The sequence below is a fragment of the Macaca fascicularis genome, chromosome 2, assembly GCF_037993035.2.
Source record: "Macaca fascicularis isolate 582-1 chromosome 2, T2T-MFA8v1.1".
NCBI lineage: Eukaryota > Metazoa > Chordata > Mammalia > Primates > Cercopithecidae > Macaca > Macaca fascicularis.
The window spans coordinates 8,736,716-8,757,015 of NC_088376.1; the positions used below are offsets into that span (position 1 = coordinate 8,736,716).

General features: G+C 37.4%; 1 protein-coding gene across 11 annotated transcripts in view; it reads right to left on the bottom strand.

The window, feature by feature from the left end:
• The window catches only part of TP63 (tumor protein p63), a 265,967-nt gene that overhangs the window by 86,134 nt on the left and 159,533 nt on the right, over nt 1-20,300 (bottom strand). For all 11 annotated transcript variants that reach the window (XM_015444930.3, XM_005545418.5, XM_015444929.4 and 8 more), the window contains one exon: nt 1,705-1,959. In XM_015444930.3, coding sequence (XP_015300416.1) covers nt 1,705-1,959 — 255 coding nt within the window. The remainder of the gene's footprint in view (nt 1-1,704; nt 1,960-20,300) is intronic.

Here is a 20,300-nt window from a genome sequence, read left to right on the forward strand (position 1 = left end):
TGGCTCTTTAGCAAGATCCTGCTTAGATCAATCAACCAACTATTTGAAGCTTATAAACTCTAAGTTTACTCACCTGCAGTATCCATCGCCTCCAGAATTATAAATGTAAAGGAAACTAAGGATTATGACACAATTTATGAGTAACAAGTGGAGGAGAGATCAAATTTTAAGCTGATACTTTTGCTCTACAGTTGAAATATGAGCCACAGGAGACTTACTTCTCAAACCACAAGAGGAAAGAACTAAAACAACATTAATTTTTAGACAATTTGGGGAGATCCTGACATAAAATGGTTGAAAGAAAGGATACAATTCAGTGAGAGGGAAGAAGAAATGGAAAACAAGCCCAGCTACGCACAAGGTTCTGGAACTTTAGGCATGCCTCTCAACTTAACCTCCAACTTCTTCAGCTTTCCTCACTAGTACAGTGGGACTTATAAAACTTGTCCTGTGTACTTCACAAAGAAAGGAGGTGAAAAGGAGGAAATGGATGTAAAATGATGGTAGAGTGTAATAGGTTTTATGCATGCGGATCATTTTATAAAATACACAACTAAAGACTGGAATGAACTAGGTACTATATATAAGATAAACATAGAAATGTTTCTAAAGAAACCCATTTGTCAAAGAGGGAAAAAGCTGTCAAAAACAATTCTAAAGCTACTTTTTATTAAGATGATGATATTTGGAAGCATTTCTACAAACTATATAAACATTAAGTTGTTTGACAAACATACCACTTTGGTCTTGAACATTCTTTGATCAACCAGTTAAAACCAACTTTGTAGGTGTCCTCTTTTATACTTGAACTTTATTCGTGTTATAATACATTTCAAAATGCACTTCGAAATAAAATATTCTTGTATCAAATTTATGAAAAAGAAAATTCCATGCTTCCTTAGAAAAGCTATATACAGAAAGATTTTTTAAAACAATTTATTTGGACTAATTCTTGCATCTTCCTAATTTATGAAAAGAAAATTCCATGCTTTCTTAGAAAAGTTATATGCAGAAAGATTTTTTTAAACAATTTCTTTGGACTAATTCAGGGCCCTGATGTGTATATTTAAGGGCTTCCTTTTCGAAAAGAATATTTCTAAATTAAATATATACATATCAATAAATTATAATTCACTGATAAATTATTATAATAAATAGTAATTTATTATAAGAAATTATACAATTTACTGATAAATTATAATTTATTGATACCTACATGTATAAATATATTCATCCTTCCTTCATAAATAGGATTTTATTTTCTGAATTTTTATAACACTATATTTATTATTTTATTCAGTTTTTAAAATCACACCTTAATGTGACACTTACTTCTTTTACAATAATGAGACTGGTAAACACTTTTCTGGAGACTGTAAACACATATCCCATGATTACCATACTTCTTGGCACAGTGCTCTTTACTTTGCCATCAACTTTGGCATACAACAGTGTGAAGCAGGCAGGAGCACACTGACTGAAGCTGCCAGGAGCTGGCTAGAATGCAGACGTTTGGTTCCTAAATTGGGACTTTTCCCACTAACTGGCACCTTCTCTCTCTCTGGTTCAGTATTAAATATTCGAAGACAAGTTTTCCATCATTGAACGTGGAATCGCTAAACTGGGAAGGGAGAGAAATCCCTGGGATGTGGTGAAGCCCGTCCTTGGACTGGGGTCAGGCATGTGCGTGCCCGCTGCTCTTACCGTCCAGGTGGCCGACTTGGCGGTGCTTGACTGCTGGAAGGACACGTCGAAACTGTGCGGGCCTGGGTAGTCGGTGTTAGAGGGGATGGCGGGTGATGGCGAGAGGGCATCGAAGGTGGAGCTGGGCTGCGCGTAGGGCGAGGGCGCCGTGACGCTGTTCTGCGCGTGGTCTGTGTTATAGGGACTGGTGGACGAGGAGCCGTTCTGAATCTGCTGGTCCATGCTGTTCAAGAGCCCCAGGTTCGTGTACTGTGGCTGCAAGGACACCCAGAAACCCCAATATTAGCCGTGGAAGCCACAGATCATTGCTCCAAAAAAAGCCATCCATGAGTGAATGCATTCTACAGAGATGGACTTCAGGTCGGAAACACTTCACATTCAAAGTAAAACCGTTGATTTTTGACAAACAGAGAAAACAAGAGAAGTCTGAGCATGTGTATGTGTGTGTAATGGCTTTTCCAGATCACTCAGCTCTCTGTGCCGCCTCTGGAGACTGACTTCCTAAAGAGCATTTGAAAGTAGAGGATATGCTTATTCACAAGCTAGGCAAAACGTTCCCAGTGCTCAGTAGCTGCTTAGGAAGTCTTCAAATGAACACTGCCTGTTATTCCATTTTGAGGTTGTTGGGGGGTGGTGGGGGGCATGTTACACAAAATGAGAAAGAGCACTTGGTAGGTATGTTCCAGAGGGGATTCAAGTGTTAAACTGTTGCATAGGGGGCAAAATCAAATGACCTTCGAATTTTTCTCTTAGTCTTACAATTCTACATTCTGTCCCAGAGTACCAATAGTGTATCACCCAGCCCCCTAAGGACTGGTTCCACAAAGCCTGGAGGATCATACGTAGCAGGGTTAGGGAGACCCAACTATGTATTTTAAAAAGTAACATGCTAGTAAATCATCCAAACTGGTCTAATTTTTTTTTTATTTGTTCTTTTATTTTCTTAATAGAAATTTATTCTTTTCTAGAGTAGAACATTTGTAAGAGAAATACCAACTAGTTATGAAGAAAATTCTATGCTCAATGTAATTAAAAAATACATTAGCTCACATATTTCCTTCTGCCAGATGTTTTTATGTCTTCTATGTGAATGGGCCCAAGCACAGAGTGAAAGTACTCAAGAACATATTTATGAAAGAATAAATTAATTTTGCCTCAGTTTACTGTATAGAAAACTTTACTGTATTACTATCAGAGAGGTAAAGCATTTGCCCTAGCATCCGCTAACACAATGACTGGGGCGTTCGGAGCTCAATCTTCTGGTTCAGAGTTCAGGGCTCTGCCCGTGCCATCAAAACTGTCAGCCTGAGTAGGCAAATCAGCCTATCGTCATTTCTAAACCTGAGCCAAAATGAACAGAAGGGGCAACCAGCTTATGGTACAGTTGTTTTCCCTTTGTAAAACCTTCCAACACATAGAGATCTTGTTTCATCAATCTAATGAACGAGAAAAAAAAAAACCAAAAGATTAAGGGAGTCCTATTCATACATATTTTTTTTTAAAGGAAATAGGCCTAGCTCTTCAATTGAAATGTAACTGAGAGTCCTAGATTAAGTAAAACTATAGAGAAGAACAAACTTACAAAGAAATAGGAGCTAGGCTTATCTTTTTAAAAATTTCAAACTTTTAATTATTTTATTAATTATTATTATTATTATTTTCACAGGGGGAAGAGAAGTGGGCTCTGCCATTCCATTCAGTCCGGGGAGCATTTGTCTAAATGTTACTAGTCGCATGCCCATTCCATTACATTCATGCATTCGCATTCCACTGCCAAATGCCATGTCCCCATTTGCTCTTCAAATAACTATTAATCTCTTTACACTTATCCCCATGCTGACAAGAGCAGCTGTTTGTCTCGCCTTGTCTCCGCTCTGACTTCTATAGCTGCTATCCACTGCTTATCCACCATCTTCGGCTTTCTCTCCTGGTGAGTGTGGCCAAACTGCAGGTAAGACAACTAGGGGACAAAAAAATAAAACCTGATCCCATATAAATGGTCCCCACCCTGGCTGAACTACAGTTCTTAGGTATCCAAGCCTGAGGCAACAGCCTGGGAAGGGGATTGAGAAGATACTCTTTGTGTTGAAGTTAAGGGTCAGTATACAAAGCACTCCTGAACGTCCTGTAGGAATCAGATAATGCTTCCAAAGGCACGTGCCTCCCTACAGCAGTACAATTAGGGAGGCAGCCGTCCCTGACAAAAAGGACAAAGAAACTCACAGCACTTTCTCGCAGGCAGTAAAATGCCTGTTGGGCCACCCCCTTCCCTCCTGCTTCTAACTGCACAGAAGGAACCCCAGCTAATTGTGGGCTTGGATGAGAACAAAGACGCATGGGCCCCTTGATTTTTTTTTAACCCAATACAAATGAAGAAAAAAGTTTCGGGACTACACTTTAAAAGCCAGTGAGCAAACACTCTTCAATTCAACAAGGACTTAAAAAAAGGGAAAATTCCATGTAAGGGGGGGAAAAAAAAAAATCTGCTTGCTTCTATTGTTTATTGAGTGGGTTCTGAACAGCAGGAGATCCATGTCCAGGGTGGTTTGGTGAAGGCCCGTATCCCCAAGGGGGTAGCAGGAAAATGTCCTTGACTTGGTGAACTTGGTCTGCCTCTGAGCCACCTGAGGAACCTGTGTTTTGAGCCAGGGTTTTTGGCCTTAAGGCAACATTTCCTCAGTCTCCCTTTGCAGTTCAAAGTATATGGTGACTCTGCTGCAATACATTTCTTTCTTCAAATCCTGCCATTGTTTTGTTGACCAACAATTAATGGGACCTCAAAATAAGCCATGCTACTTTGCATACTAACTGGCCTTCCTTCCTATTTCTCCTTGTGGGTGGGCCTGGACAAGGCTGGATCAGGCCAAAGGCCTCCCAGGCTGTTCTTCCACTGTCCTGAAACAGTGTTTGGTGCCATATAATGCCAAGGGTAAATAAGTCTGATTTAGGCGCTGCTTTATCCCAGGGCTTCACTAGTGAAATTAATAAAACTTACCTGGGCAACTTGAAAGTTGGTTCCCAGAAAATATATTTCTGGTTTATAAATCTCCTGTTATGCTCATATAACACATTAATAATTATCTGTCTTTGATGATGTGTTTAAACTGAACAGCAGAAAATAAAAAGGTCATACTTTCTGGGAAATTTTAAAGGAAGAAATCATTTTTAATGAGATGAAAATGTTTTAATGAATAAAAAAAGCTAATTACAATTTTGAAAAAGGGTTTAGGGTTTAGGCTGTATATTGCTCTATGATTTCTTAAGTAAACTGATTTTATGGATATTAAGAAAAAGAAAGGGAAAATTCCATTTACTGAGGAGTCATGAAAGAGTCCTTTGCAATGAAAGTAAGACTGAAAAATTGAGAACCAACAAAAGCAGAAACTATATTTCAAAAGTCATTAATAGCACTGTGGGTACTGATGGGTCTACTTGCTCTGTCGCCCAGGCTGGAGTGCAGTGGCATGATCTCGGCTCACTGCAACCTCCACCTCCCGGGTTCACGCCATTCTCCTGCCTCAGCCTCCCGAGTAGCTGGGACTACAGGCGCCTGCCACCATGCCCGGCTAATTTTTTGTATTTTTAGTAGAGATGGGGTTTCACCATGTTAGCCAGGATGGTCTTGATCTCCTGACCTCGTGATCTGCCCACCTCGGCCTCCCAAAGTGTTGGGATTACAGGCGTGAGCCACCGCGCCCAGCCTATCCTCATGTTTAGGCCTGATGGGTCTACTTTTAAGTGTCATAGTTTTAAATTACATACAGTTCCAGGTGAGATTTTATACATAAGAACAAGATCTGTTACCAATGCTAAATCCTCAAATAATATAACATAAAAGTATATTTCTTAGGATTGATGAGAAACAGCCTACTACACAAAATAAAAGTGGGAAAACACATTTCAATTGAAACTCTTCTCAAGTAATACTTTACAGAAATATAAGCCAAGTAGTATACTCCATTGTCTTTTCCTGGAAAGCATAAAACCAACACTACTATCTTTGAATGCCAGCTTAAAATAAACAGACACAACAACAAACCCACCGAAGTCAGAACTGAGTGATTAGAAATCCATTTACATACTTTTCTTAGTTTATTAAAAATCAATAAATCATGAGCCTGCCATTCGTTCTTTGGAAGTTAATTTTAAAAATATCTAAAGAAAATATTCTTATTTACTTATTCCTTTGATTTAAAGAAAGATCACCTGTGTTAACAAGGTACAATTGGAGGCCAAGGGTGGGCCATCATAGTCAAGAAGAACAAGTGTTACCCAGACGGGTCCAGCAAAACAATTTGTAGTGCTCAGTGCAAGATGAAAATGCAGAACCTCTTGTTCATAGGTTAAGAATTTCAAAATGATGATAGCAAAGCATTAAACAAAGAATGGTGCTTTTCTAAGATAGGGCTCTGTGTGACCAATTGCAGTTTTTGTGCCCATGAAGCTGTCCCAGGTCAAGTGAATAATATCTATCCCTTATTTTCTATCACAGCAAATCTGGTGGGGTAAAGGGAGCAGTACTTGTTGCCTTATTTACTGCCAAAAATCTATAACAGAGGAGAGAAATGTGTATTATACTGGGATGTTAATGAAATGCTTATTGACCATGACAAGTCAAAGAGTCAGTCTCAGAGATTAGAACATGACACTTTCAAATCAGCCATAAAAACGGCCCTTGAAGTCCATAGAGCCCCCATGTCCCATATGCATGTGTTTCTTAGGAAACAAAAGTTATTGGCATATTTGAAGTGAAATAGGAAGTAGGTTCTCCCCTTCTAAACACAAGGTATCTTGATTTTGGAATAACTTTAACATACTCTGCAGACAGTCAAATAATGAGTGAATGGAAAACGTTAAAGGCAAAAATGAACACAACTTCTGTGATATCTACTGTGAACCTTCTAAAGTAAAATAAACCATTTCCTGTGATTCCAAACAGATGCTTCATTTCCTATAAAATAACTTTGAAATAGAAGACTCACCGCTTGGACCCTGGAAAATTTATTTGTAGTTATGATATATTCAGGTTCCTCACAAACTAGCTGATCTGACCACAGAAAGGAGGAAGTACACCTTGGTCACAGGGACTTGACATATTCCATGCAATCACAGAACACCCTGAGGGCATTCTGAAACATACAGCTTGCATGTAGGTATAAAGATACCCAGGAGCTGAATCTCAAACTGTTTTCACCGTGAAGAAACAAAACTGTGTCAACATATATTGCTATAGCTCGATAATAAATAATTGGATTTATATTTACTTAAAGTTGATGATGTAATTATTTTCATATAAAAGTATTTAACATCAAAAAGGGATTCCAATGAAGCCATTTGACCAGTGCAATAGAAATAGAGATTTTCCTGTAACTTGTGTTTTTGAAAATCTCTCTCCACCAATTTATCTATCAAATATGTATATTATTTTCTTTGAGATGGAGTTTCACTCTTGTTGCCCAGGCTGGAGTGCCTTGGCTCACCGCAACCTCTGCCTCCCAGGTTCAAGAGATTCTCCTCCCTCAGCCTCCGAGAGTAGCTGGGATTACAGGCAGGTGCCACCACAACTGGGTAATTTTGTATTTTTAGTAGAGATGTGATTTCTCCATGTTGGTCAGGCTGGTCTCGAACTCCCGACCTCAGGTGATCCACCTGCCTCGGCCTCCCAAGGTGTTGGGATTACAGGTGTGAGCCACTGCACCTGGCCAAGAGAATTTTTAAAAACGTTCTCTTTTTCAGATATTACTATGTATAATAGTAAATTTATGACACTATAGCAACAATAGCCAACAATATATAGTAAGAGATTATTAAAAAATGGGATAGGGACCAAATCAGAGATAGAAGAGATTACTGTTGGGATATATAATCATAATTTATCTCGATTCAACCAGACGTTTGTTACAAGATACAATAGCATTCCCAAATTTCACTTGGAAGAAACTGTATTTATAATCCATGAGTGACTGTTAGATGAGGCTAGGGGATTGAACATGCTTCAGTACTCCTTACACTCCTGTATGGATCTTAGTAATGCAAAAGAACTCTGAACTTAGACTTGTTTACAGGGAGTCTAAGTCCCAACACTGCCACGAGTGTGCTGTGCACCCCTGGGCAAGGTAGCTGAACAACTTGTGGACCTTAGTTTACCATAATCCAAAGTCTATGTAAAATTGAGGAGACTGAATTTGAGGATTCAGTGAGAGGGAACTCCAGTTCTAACATTCTGTGACTTATGGCCATCCTCATCTGTGAAGCTATGTTAAAACAATGCTATGAGACCGCTTTTGAAACAGTTTTCTGAGGTAACTGTTCTCTCTCTATACAGATGTCCCTGGCCAAACTTAGAAATCTGAAACATTTTAGGCAGCACATGCAGTTTCCTCGGCTGATAACCACTTTTCACCTGAGGCTTCACGGAGGTGCTTTTATGAACATTCTACAGCCCCTCATGGGTAAAGAAAACAGCTTTACTTCATGACCCTGGCTTTAAAAGCATTCATTCAATTATACTTCAGCAGAGAGTACTGCATTTCCATCCCCAAATATCAGCAGGATAGTGACTTTTCAACAAGCACTGCCTAAGGGAGACATACTTGTCATTTTTTCGTCTTCTACCACCTGCCCCACCTCAGAGAATGATGGTTTCTTTTATGCTAGAATTAAACACAATTGACTTACAGTGTTCTACTCCAGGTTAAGAAAAGGTATTGGTATAAAAATGTCAAGTTAAAACAGCATCTTTCCAACTGAAGAATTTATTTAGCATCACGTTTTTCTCAAAACAAGATTTTATTAAGTAAAAACATATTTCACTCATTTTGTTTTCTGAAATTATTCTAAAAAGTGAATACTTAATATATACTCACATTACAAAGAACAAAATATAAGAATAAAGTATTTAAGCACACCCAAAACTATCAAGACTGTAAGCAGAGAGTTCACTAGATGTCCTGTGTTCTGACACAGTGTCAAGATTCCTTTGAGCGCCAAGATTCCATGATGTAGGATAAAGAGCTCTAGAAGCCCCAACAGCAGGTGAGGCAAATAAATACAAAGTTGGCTGATCAGGTGGACAATAATGTCAACAAACATTAGATACAGCATTTGAAAAGACAGGAAGTGTGAAAGGTATTAAAGTTAAAACTTGATCCAAATGCAGCTAAATTAACATGTGTAGAACTCAGTTAAGAAAAATAAACTTTTCAATTCTATTATTTTAGTACATACTCCTATAATAATCATGACAAATCAACAAAATGAAAATCAGAAGGCATCTCAATCCTGAAAAAAAGTAGTATCATTTTATGTCAAAGAAGTATTAAACTAAGCAGAAAGCAGGATAGAATTTTAATATTTAATATTTTTAAATTCTGGTATTAGGGGAATATTCAGAATTTCAGTTTATTCAAAGTGAATCAAAATAGGTTTGAAGAGATTTTCAATCTATAGCAATCAATATGTTTTAATAACTCTATATAGCAGATGTGGTAATATTAAAAGAAGAAAGTACATAGTAATAAAATTCTTCAATGAATGTTAACCCATCTTTATGTTAAGCATTCCATATTGCCTTTAGAAGCTCAGCAGTAATGCATACTTGGTTTTGAAAGTGAGCTTAAAAATATTTTAAAAATAACGTTGGTAGTATATTTGTCTAGTTCTTATCCTAAATTGTGACTTAAAACAATGGGGTGATTAAATGTGATTAACATTTCATCACAGAAAATAAGCTTTAGTTACCATGACATGACACTGAAGACATATCAATTTCAGTAAAGTAATGGTGACTATCAGGAGTAAAAAAATGAAATAAAAATAAATTTTAAAACTCTGAAATCTACTTATCATCCATCTTCCATCCCCTCTATAAAAGAATAGGAGTTATTACTTCTACTCTTATTAATTCTCTTACTGAGTTCTAATTATGTGTCTCAGAGTGTTCAATTGCTTTGCAGGGTTTTACTTATTTCTCATGAGATACATGGCATTAATATCTATGTTTTATACACGTTTTATAGATGAGGAAACTGAAGTTCCACAAGATTAAGTAACTTGCCCAAGGTAGTGAGAAGAACCTGGATGTAAAACCAGTAAATCTGGCTCCAGAACCCGCTTTCCTAAGTAGCTTTCATTCTGATTGCAGGTAAATAGGAATCACTCACATTTCTGCCTGGAATTTTTATCTAAAAGTTACAATCAAGAAAAGCACACCTCTTTTATTTGCTTTTTTTTTTTTCCCCCACTCATTAAAGACAGGATATAAAAAGTTTCCCCCTTCTTAGTCAGAATGGGTATAATTGCAAAGGGTCAGAGACCCAACTCCTTGTAGCTACCACTTGAAAGGCATTGCAAATCTGATCTTGTCACTCTGAAGCTTAAATTCCTTGAGCAGCTCCCTATTCTCCTAGAATAAAGGCCTCAGGTCTTTAACGTGGCCTGTGAGGCACTATTTGAAACTCTGCTTTGGCCAAATAGAACTTTCTTCATTTTTTTAAAGGCTTACTCCTTCAGTCCTCAAGTCTTTTGCACATGCCAGCTGTTTTCCAATTCATTGTTCAACCTTTAGCTCAAATGTCATCTCCCAGAAGTCTTCTTTGACTGTTCAGATTATTCTCTTGTTCCACGTTTTCCTAGCACTTTCCCTTTGTATCATATAATCATAATACAAATTAACTATATGTATAAACTTTTAAAAAATGTTGGTCTTCTCTGCTAGGCAATAAGTTAATGAGAGAATATATGTGGCTTATTTAGTACTGAACCCCCAATACCTGGGATAATGCTGAAACATAATAGATGCTCAGGAAATAGTTCTCGAAAGAATAAATGCAAACCACTTCAAAATAAAAATGACTTGCAGAAAGTATCTCTTTTATTCTAATACAACTAAGCATTTATTTTTTCCTGAAGTAAGTCTGTGTCCAAATTTGATTCATTTCTTTATATGCTACCGTCAGACAAATGTTATAGTGCATCACTAAATAATCTCTATGAGCTTTACTTTTTGTTTAGCTTTGTCTTGGTAGGTGGGAATTGTGCTTTTAGCTTCAGCTTTTATGGGAACTAGTAGCAGAACAGCCAGTCCTGTCACTCACAATGCAATGAGTAATACTTGGTAGCTCACACCTAGCTGGGAAGTTTATTAATGAGCTTCTACTTCCTTAAAACAAACACATACACACTTTTGTGCCAAGGCAGTGTTTTCTAACCTGATGTTCTAGGTTTTGTTTCTAATGCATCTAGGTCAGCAATAAGAAGCCATATCTTTGTGGTCATACAATTATTCACTTCTTACTGATGGTACACATGGCCAAATGCAGGTTGCTTTTGAAAAGAAACCACCCCAAAACATGCTTAGAGAAAGACATTTAGTTTCTGGTAGATAGGCCACAAAATTGGTCCCTCCCTGCCTAATTTCCATGATTTTATGCCCAGTTAGCCAGAATTCAGTTTAGAAAAAAGCCATAATTAATAGTTTACAAATGTATGTTTAAGGAACTGAGATTATAGTTTATCAGACTTATAAATCCTTTCTTGCAAATGATATAAATTTATGCTCCAATATAACAAACACTCAAAGGTTGAAACACTAGTTTTTATTTGCGACTGGAAAACTGAAGCTTGAAACAAGGAGTGTACTACTCAGTCTTGTTAGTCTATAGGTATTCAAGTGGGGAACACTGTTTCATGAGTTCTAATTTGCTTTTGTTTGTCAAATTCTGTGCTGATTGCTGCTTTTTAAATTATATTTGAGATAATTAAAGTTTTTAGTGATTACTTTGCAATTAGATACGGTGACTTATATAACATTGGAGTGTTCCTCTCAGCTGTCACTTCAACTGCAAAATAAAACTGAAGTTTTGAGCTATGCAGAAGACATGCCTTACTTTTGAAAAGACACTCATCTTATTCATTTTATTCTATTTATCCTATTATAAAAGATATGAGCATAAACAAAAAAGTTGGAATACCACGTTTAAGAGAAAAATTGCTTTGAGATTTCTCAGACATCCTTTAGTGATAACACTATAGAGAATTAAAAGGAGAGAGCGTTTGCAAATCATCAAGCTTATTCACCCAGATCAAACTACCTCCATCTCTGGTGAGGACAGAGAGACCTGCAGGGGATAAGCTGAATCAAGGGAACAGTGCAGATGCAAGGAAACACTTTTAAAGAGGGCCTGCAAAGCAAGATAAAAATCTAATCTTTTTTTTTTTTAAATCAAACACATTCTCTGTCCTTATGAGTAATCAATTATATGAAAGCAGCACATACTTTACAGTAATTACTTGATACTGTACAAGTCATCTGCCCTGTCTTTTAAAAACTTGTTATTTAAAAGATAATGGAAATAGTATTGGGCTTATTAAAACAAACAAACAAACAACAACACGACTTGCAAGATGTAAAGGAAAACGATACAATTTGGTGACCTGCAGAACATATAGATAGAAGAGGCTTGTATAATATGTGGGCTCGCTTTATTTATTTGTGTGCAAAAGTCAATTACAAACAGCCTTTTAAGTATATACAATACACCATGTATTCCTAGCTGAAGCCATCTCTTCAAGCGACAACAACAGATGCACGTTCTCATCACATTCAGGGAGCGTTACTGAGTGGCCCTGTAGGGGATACAGAGATAAGCATAACACATCCTCTACCCTCCCAGAGTCTTCAGTCAAAGGATAGGGAGGAAGGATCTGGTGCACACAGAGAGCAATGAGGAAGAAACAGAGTCAAAGAGTTCAGAGGATGGACGTGTTATCCTGAATGGGGGAATCTGAGAACTTTTTCAGGGTGAAGTTTCTCCCCAGCCCGGCTTCATGACTGGAAAGGATTTGACCTGGAGATAAATATTTGGGGGTGAGGTACTGGAGCGAAGAACGAAGGCAGAAAAGCCCTCTTCTCTGAAATCGCACCATTCTGATTTTTAGCCTTTCAAGCATTTGGGGATTGTCTGTTGAAATAATTTCCCAGGCCTAAGGCTTATGAAGAGCTTTCTGCCTCATCCAGTATTACTGTTTCTCTTCATGTGTGTCTTGTGGAGTCCTCAACCTCAGTCTGTGGCGGAGTCTCACACGGTCTATTTAAAAGTAATCATGCCATTCCCCAAACATCTGATGTTGCCCTTTGAGAGGGTAATGGTTTTCCTTTTCATTCTGATTCCATCAATAGAGTGACACTAATCCAGACTGATTTGAGTAAACAGGGCATATTCCCCATTGTCTCTGTGATCTGAGAAAGAATAAACTTGAGAAAGATCACTGGCTGGATTGGAAAAGGCCCCTTTGGGTGTTTTGCGCAAGCTTAAAAGGAAAAAGAAAATGCCTGTACAGAGTTCTTTCCAAGGCAAGCTCACTTCGGGGGTGGTAATTCTCATAGGGGTATTATACTAAACTGCACCTATTAGTGGCTTTAGCACCAATAAGAAAGTAGAACTATTTCTTTTGTAGTGTTTCCAGCATAGCTGACAAGAGTGTTTCATAAATTTCCGCCTCTGGCAACACACCACAGCTTGACTCAAAATTCCCTCTTTCAGCTTGTATAAGGAAATCTTTTTGCCATTTAAGAAATACAGACAAGATGCAATTCAGATTACAAGTTTTGCATGAAATATCAATTTATGTTACACACACATTCACTAACATTCCAAAAATGTTTTATTCTTGCCAGTTATTCCCTCACCTAGAACCAACATGTGCTCTATCTTAACCCCAGTTACTGAATTTTAAATTGACAGGTGAACATTATCTGGTGAAGCCATCTCAGCTCGAATCCATACAATCATCCATTTGTACTTTGTCTTTGAAAAAGAAACGGGAACAATTTAAAAATCAGAATATATAAAGTTAGTCCATATCAAACATGAAATCAATCAACTTAGAAATAAGAAATTTATATATATATATATTTTTTGCAGAAAATGGAAAAGAATAGTTTTTGAATAGTATAGGTGCTATATTCTCAGACCAACTAAGGACATCAACTGTGGGGAAGTATAAAGTAAGACTTTTGAAAAGATTTTACAGACACTTCATAGAACTACTCATTTCTTTTAAGGAGGTTGTATTTAGTGGAACCTCACTGTTTCCCCTAATGTCTGTAGGACAATCATATGCTAACATTCAATGCTTTCAAATTCTGCTTTATGGAAGTGGAGGATTAGGTTGCTTAAAAAAGAGAAAGAAATGAGTACAAGCTTAGATGTCTCCTCATTTACCTTGAAGCCCAGTTCTCCTCTTATCCACTCCCTTTGGCTTTAAATCAAGTCACTGATTCACCCCTTCCTCTCGCCATGGCTTACCCTCACCTGCCCTATTATTATCTCTTCAATTGCCCACATGGTCTTCTTGGGTGAGATGAAAGTGATGAAGGAGGCTGTGGAAAGGGAGAATATTGATGTGTGGAAAAGACGTGTCTTCTCCCAATATTTATCTTCATATATTACATCTTACGTATATATCCTTGTCCCAAAATCAAATTAAAAAATTTTATGGCAAAGATAGTATCTTAAATTTTTGTTGTTTTTTACTTGGTGCAGTTGGTTTTTAAATGGGATATTCACATTTCCTTCTGCTCTGTTATTTACTTCCCAGCTGGGATTCTCATTTTGAATAAATGTCTTATATTCAGCTTCAGGATTACTATTTGCATTTAGAGCAGTGACCAGAGAAAAGACTTCTGGTCCTATTTCTAAGACGACTATTTAATAAGTAAAATCAACTCATAATAAACAGAGAGTCAGTGTGAATTTTGTTCCTAGCTTTGATTAGTTTTAAAATGTCATTACTAAGTCCCTATAAATGATAAGACACCATATCTGTCTCTGTAGAAGTCTAAGGAATGGGAAAAGGTAATTCTCAACTTTTCAGCCCAAGGAATCATTCAGGCTAATTTTTTTTCCCTTCCTGCAAGATGTCACTCACCATCCCTAGAGTATGTCAAGTTTTGAATCTTGAATTCTGAACAACAGTCACACTTTTAAAACACACATAGGTTTCCGCTTTTAGTGAGATCAATATTCCAATTAACTTTTGTTGCTATTTCGACAAAAGCGTTCCATTTTGACATAAATAGTAAATACATATCAGTGTTTAAACCAACACATTTTCTTTTTAAATCAATATACTATGTTCCTTCATCTTGTCTGGCACAGTCCTCCCTTGTATTTTTATTCATTTTATCCCCTCTAAATAGAATGTCTTTGCTCCCCTCATTCCTCATCTGAATTTCAGTTCTCAAACCATATAAAATATTACCTTTATCATAAACAGTTTAAACTCTATTTCACTCTTTTAAAACTTGAGATATCTTGGTTATACTGGAGTCATTTATGAACCCCTCATATACTCCCTCAGATTATGAATTCACTGAGGTTAGAAGCTGTGAATTACTAATTTCTTCTTTCTTCACAGTGCATATCACAGTGACTATTATTAGTTTTCAGTAACTGTTGGATTGGAAGGAAGTGCTTCCTTTAGTGGGGGAAATAATCAAAATGGTTTGTGGTTGGTACTTCAAAATCATTGTGTCTGGCTTACAGCCAAGTTTACACTATTTCATTTTGGGGTGGAGTGTTAGGGTGTGGAAGAGAATGAAATAAGGAATGGGGTCTTTACAGCGTGATTATATAATTTATCTTCCAAATGGGACAGTTTGGAAAGTGAAAAGGTGTGCTATTAGTAATTATGCTAGAATAGCAGGCATAAATAAAGACCAACCAAGACCAATATTTCCCAATTTGTCTATGGCAGGGACCATAGTTATTAAAAAGAGCACTGGGCAGAAAATACACAGGTTGTATGAGACTTTAGAAACAATCCATTTGTATCCTTCCAAAGGTTCCAGAGAAGTGATAGATATTTCTGCAAAACAGGCAGCCAATGTGCAATGCAGAGAAATGCATTTTCATACTTCTAGGCAATCTCAAGCAAAGCCATTTATTCTCCCTGTGCTCTCTAGTAGAGCTCTAATTACACAATGACACCATTCCTCTGTTCAAAATCCTTCCATGGCTTGTCAATGTCACTATAATAAATGTACTCTCCTCTCAGTGTTATGGTCATCTCTGAGCCACTCTATCTTGCATTTCCAACTTTATTTCCTGATTGTCTCATAATTTCAGTTGCATTTGAACTATTTGATGCTTCTGAGTGTATCAGCATTCACTCCTCACCCCCCTTCCCTTTGCTGATGCTTATTTCTTCACCTAAAATCCTCCTTCCTTCTTATATTTCTAGAACTTGGAAATTTCGATCTATCCTTCCAAGTGCAGCTTCATCTTACATATGCATGTAGACTTTCTTGACCCTCCTACATCATAGGCTCTCTTTCCCTTTGATGCTTTATATTATCTTGCTCACACACTTAAAAATCTCTCCTGTATTATAATTGCATTCATATTTGACTCATTCCCCCAGTGAACTATAATCTTCTTAGTGTAGGAATTGTTTAATGATTTTTTAGATCCTGTGTACCATTTTACATATAACTGATGCTCAGTAAACATTTTTTTAAGAGTCAGTCAGTTCTCCTTCTAACCTGTTTCTCTTTCTCAATACTACTTTTCATGAATATTGACAATGTAGCACTTAATCAAAAAGTATAAGTAAAAATTATAAAATGTTTAGAGAGGTGGCCCATTAATAAGCCACCTTTCACTATTTTCTTGGGCCCACAAATTGCATCCTTAAGATTAGGAATAAGATTTAAAACTTAACTTTTGAATCAAATGTTTCACTTTGACACTTGAATCCATTCTCTTCCAGACCCAAAATGTAGTACTCTATTGGATACCATTCATAGGTTCCACTAAATTGGTACTGGACAATAATGCTATATTAGTCATCTGATGTTTTCCTCAACATACATCTAAAGAAAATTGAGTGCCCACTTGGGTTTAACAAGTTTTTATCTTCAAAATAGTAAAACTTACAAATTGTGGAAATCATCAAGTTGTTTTCCACAGAAGTATTTTTTTGTTACCTGTATTCATTCTATTTGTTGATATAAAACAATTAGAAATTTAAAAATATTCAACAGGAGAAAAAAGTACTAGGAAGGAAGGATTTTTACCTGTGCCCCTCTGTTCTACCAGCTCAGATTCCACCCAAAGCAATCATATGCACATCAAAGAAAACCAGGGTGTATTTGTGGTAACGTATTTCTCAACTGTTTGATCCAAATCCCTTTTTAAAATCTCATGACATTAGATATATACTCCCTTTCTAGGCAGAATGCAGAATCTAAATTCTGTACATAGTCATTGAGGAATGTTTTAGCAACTCCGCATTCAGAAAATGTATGTGTAATGAAAAAGAAACCAATTTTTTGATTGCTCTAGAAAATCTAGACATCCATTGATGCTTTCTGTTGTACCTGTGACATCCTGTTGAGAATCACTGCTCTTCTAAAAAGCAAACCAAACCAAACATGGTTTTCCTTATCGAGGTAAAGGATAAGTGATTTATTATCTCAAAATCATTTTTTCCCCCGTAGTAGTGAAGGAAGGATGATGTGCGATCTGTGATCTAAGATGTCTTTCTCCTAGTTCCCTCTGGGCTCGAGGACAACCAACTGTAAAACAAGTAGTGCAATTTATGGCCACAGCATGGAGTAAGGAATACGACGTGGCAGACATGAATTAAACCTGCAGCTTCTGCTTCTCACCCACTGTGCTTTTTCCTATGACAATAAATAGCTCAGAAGCACAACATGGGGCAGCTTAATACATTTATTAACTATCAACAGAAAACTCACACCCATATTTTTTAAACGGTTAAGTCAGTAGAAATAGTACTAGGGGCCGGGCGTGGTGGCTCACACCTGTAATCCCAGCACTTTGGGAGGCCGAGACGGGCGGATCACGAGGTCAGGAGATCGAGACCATCCTGGCTAACACGGTGAAACCCCGTCTCTACTAAAAAAAAATACAAAAAACTAGCCGGGCAAGGTGGCGGGCGCCTGTAGTCCCAGCTACTCGGGAGGCTGAGGCAGGAGAATGGCGGGAACCCGGGAGGCGGAGCTTGCAGTGAGCCGAGATTGCGCCACTGCACTCCAGCCTGGGAGACAGAGCGAGACTCCGTCTCAAAAAAAAAAAAAAAATAGTACTAGGACAGGAAAGATGTTTTTTCCTAGACCAAGCAGACACAGAAATCAATTAAGTGAGAATGACCTGGGCTACAGGGAGTTTACCCTGCTGCCTCCACACTTTTTTTCTTGCATTCCACTGGCTTTGTACAACAGTTCTTCATGGAAACTTTTTTGGAGTGCCTACTATGAATCATCCCATCACTCCTGGGTATTAAAAAGAAAGTGGCTGAGTAAAGGGAACACAATCATATACATACAGCTCTCTCAACTACAGAAAGAAAAATCATTAACCCTGATTTGTAAAATGAGGTGTTTCCATATATGAACCTTGATTTCCCATTTAGTTCTAAAATACTGTAACCCATTTGCCAAAGTGTCTTTCCTTCATCATGTAACACCCCGGATGAGGAATTTTAGTAAATATCTCTTTCTAAGAAGGAGTTTCAGATCCTCCCACTCACACATACACATACACACTTACACACACAGCCCTGTTTTGTTTCGTTTTTCCAGAAAGTTGAAGTTAAAACTTGGTCTGTGAAGAAGTTCCTTTCTTTTGGCCCTCTCTCTCTAAGTCTGAGACCGTTCCCAGAGGCTCTGTCTTTCCTAGCCTAGCACTGGGGAGTGGAGCTTGCTTGTGGCCTCTCCACTGTACCCAAGGGTAGTGCCTTCAGCCTTGCCTGTTATATCCTGCTCATGTTCTCCTCCCTTCTGGAACCTTTCCTATTAATTAGCAGCTCCCCCAAATCCAGATCTGCTAGGGGTTGGGGAAGAATTCAAAAGTTATGGAAGAAGCAGTAGAGAAGGAGCAGTGTTCTTATATCGTTTTTGAGTTACCAATTCAAAGAAATTGCTAGCAAATTACTATACATTTATTTGAAGTCAAAGAATGGGTTACAGTTTTTAAATAATTTTCACTCTTACAGAAAGTTTTATACCTTTTTCATTTTTAATCTACCCAGTGTTTAACAATTCTTGTGTGATAACCGTAGATTGCTTTTTCTGTATTGACAGTTACTAATACACATAAATCCCCACACATTATAACTTTTACATTAAATGTATGGTTCTCAGAGCCATGTGGTCCCAGGCATTTCATATACTCAGATGTAGCACTGAATTTTTACAGAGGACTAGATATGAAAGCATAATCCTGAATAGAAAGAGAGCTGTTTGTACGTAATAGAATGGAAGTCAAGCCATGAAATTATGACCTAATACATGCACTGGTGGAAGGATATGAAAGTCATGCAGGCAATATGCAAAAAGACATAGAAAGGTAGGGAAGTGCGGCCATGTTTTTTCACAGATATTTTTTGTCGACCTTAGCGGCATTCCAATAGAAAACAGACAAGTGATGCCTTTTGTGGCTCTTGATTACATATTTATCTGAAGTTTTGAAAAACTAAAACCTGTGTATAAAACTACTTTCTTTCATAAGCATGCCATATTCTCACAAACAACATGACTCTTTTGCCTCCATAAAAGGAAATAATTTCTACAAATATCCTCTAATCACAACATGAATGCAATTGCTTTCTTTCACAACATTATATTTAACTTAAAAAATAATCATTTCTTGCCACTTTACATCAACCTTGTGCTTCACTTAGAGATATCAATGAACAGACTTTTGCTTCTCCCATTTGATTTACAAGATCCTAGGTGGCTTATAAATACTGTATGTGAAATAGTTCATGAATAAAGACAGACAAACTCAGGTATGACATGATGGACGGATCATTTTCTGAATGATTAAAACTGGACAAAATTGGATCCAATAGAATCAAGAAGATCTTAAAAGCTACTTCTATTTAAAAACAAATTGGCAACATTTTAAGCTAACTTTCAATATTACAGCAAAACAAGAAACTCAAGTTTTTCTACCGAGGACAAGCAAGCCTGCTTGAATGTTTTAAAGAAAAATAGGCACTTCCTTTTCCTTCTTTAGATAACTCGATATTTCCCCTGTCGTATTTACACAGTTCAGGAGTCTAGACAATAGTGTGGTCAATACCATAGCACAGGCCTGCTTAGCAGCCCTCTGCTCCACTCTTCCTCTTGCGGTCTGCACCGGAATACTATGCATTTTGTTTTGATTTTTAAGGAGCTCAATTTGAGTACTCTAGTCCACTTTTCCAAGCACTCACCTGCAAGCATTTTTATCTGAAACACCGAACTCTCTCTCCACAACACCCCCCACCCAATCTGATTAGTGTCAACACAGCTGCCCATTCTGAGGAATGTAAACTAATATTGTTGTTAGACCTCCCTCAACCTTAGGAAACTTCCTCAAAGCCTTACAGTCTCTTCAGGATTCTTTTTTTATCCCTTTGCACAGGTTTAAATACCTAAGACAAACTTGCTAACAGATCAGAAATGCAAATTATCAATTCCTTCAATAAAATCCTGTATGCTGTAATACACATTTACATACATGCATGTATAAATATTTAACAACGCATCCCTCCAAAATAACTTTATTTGTCATCACACGTGA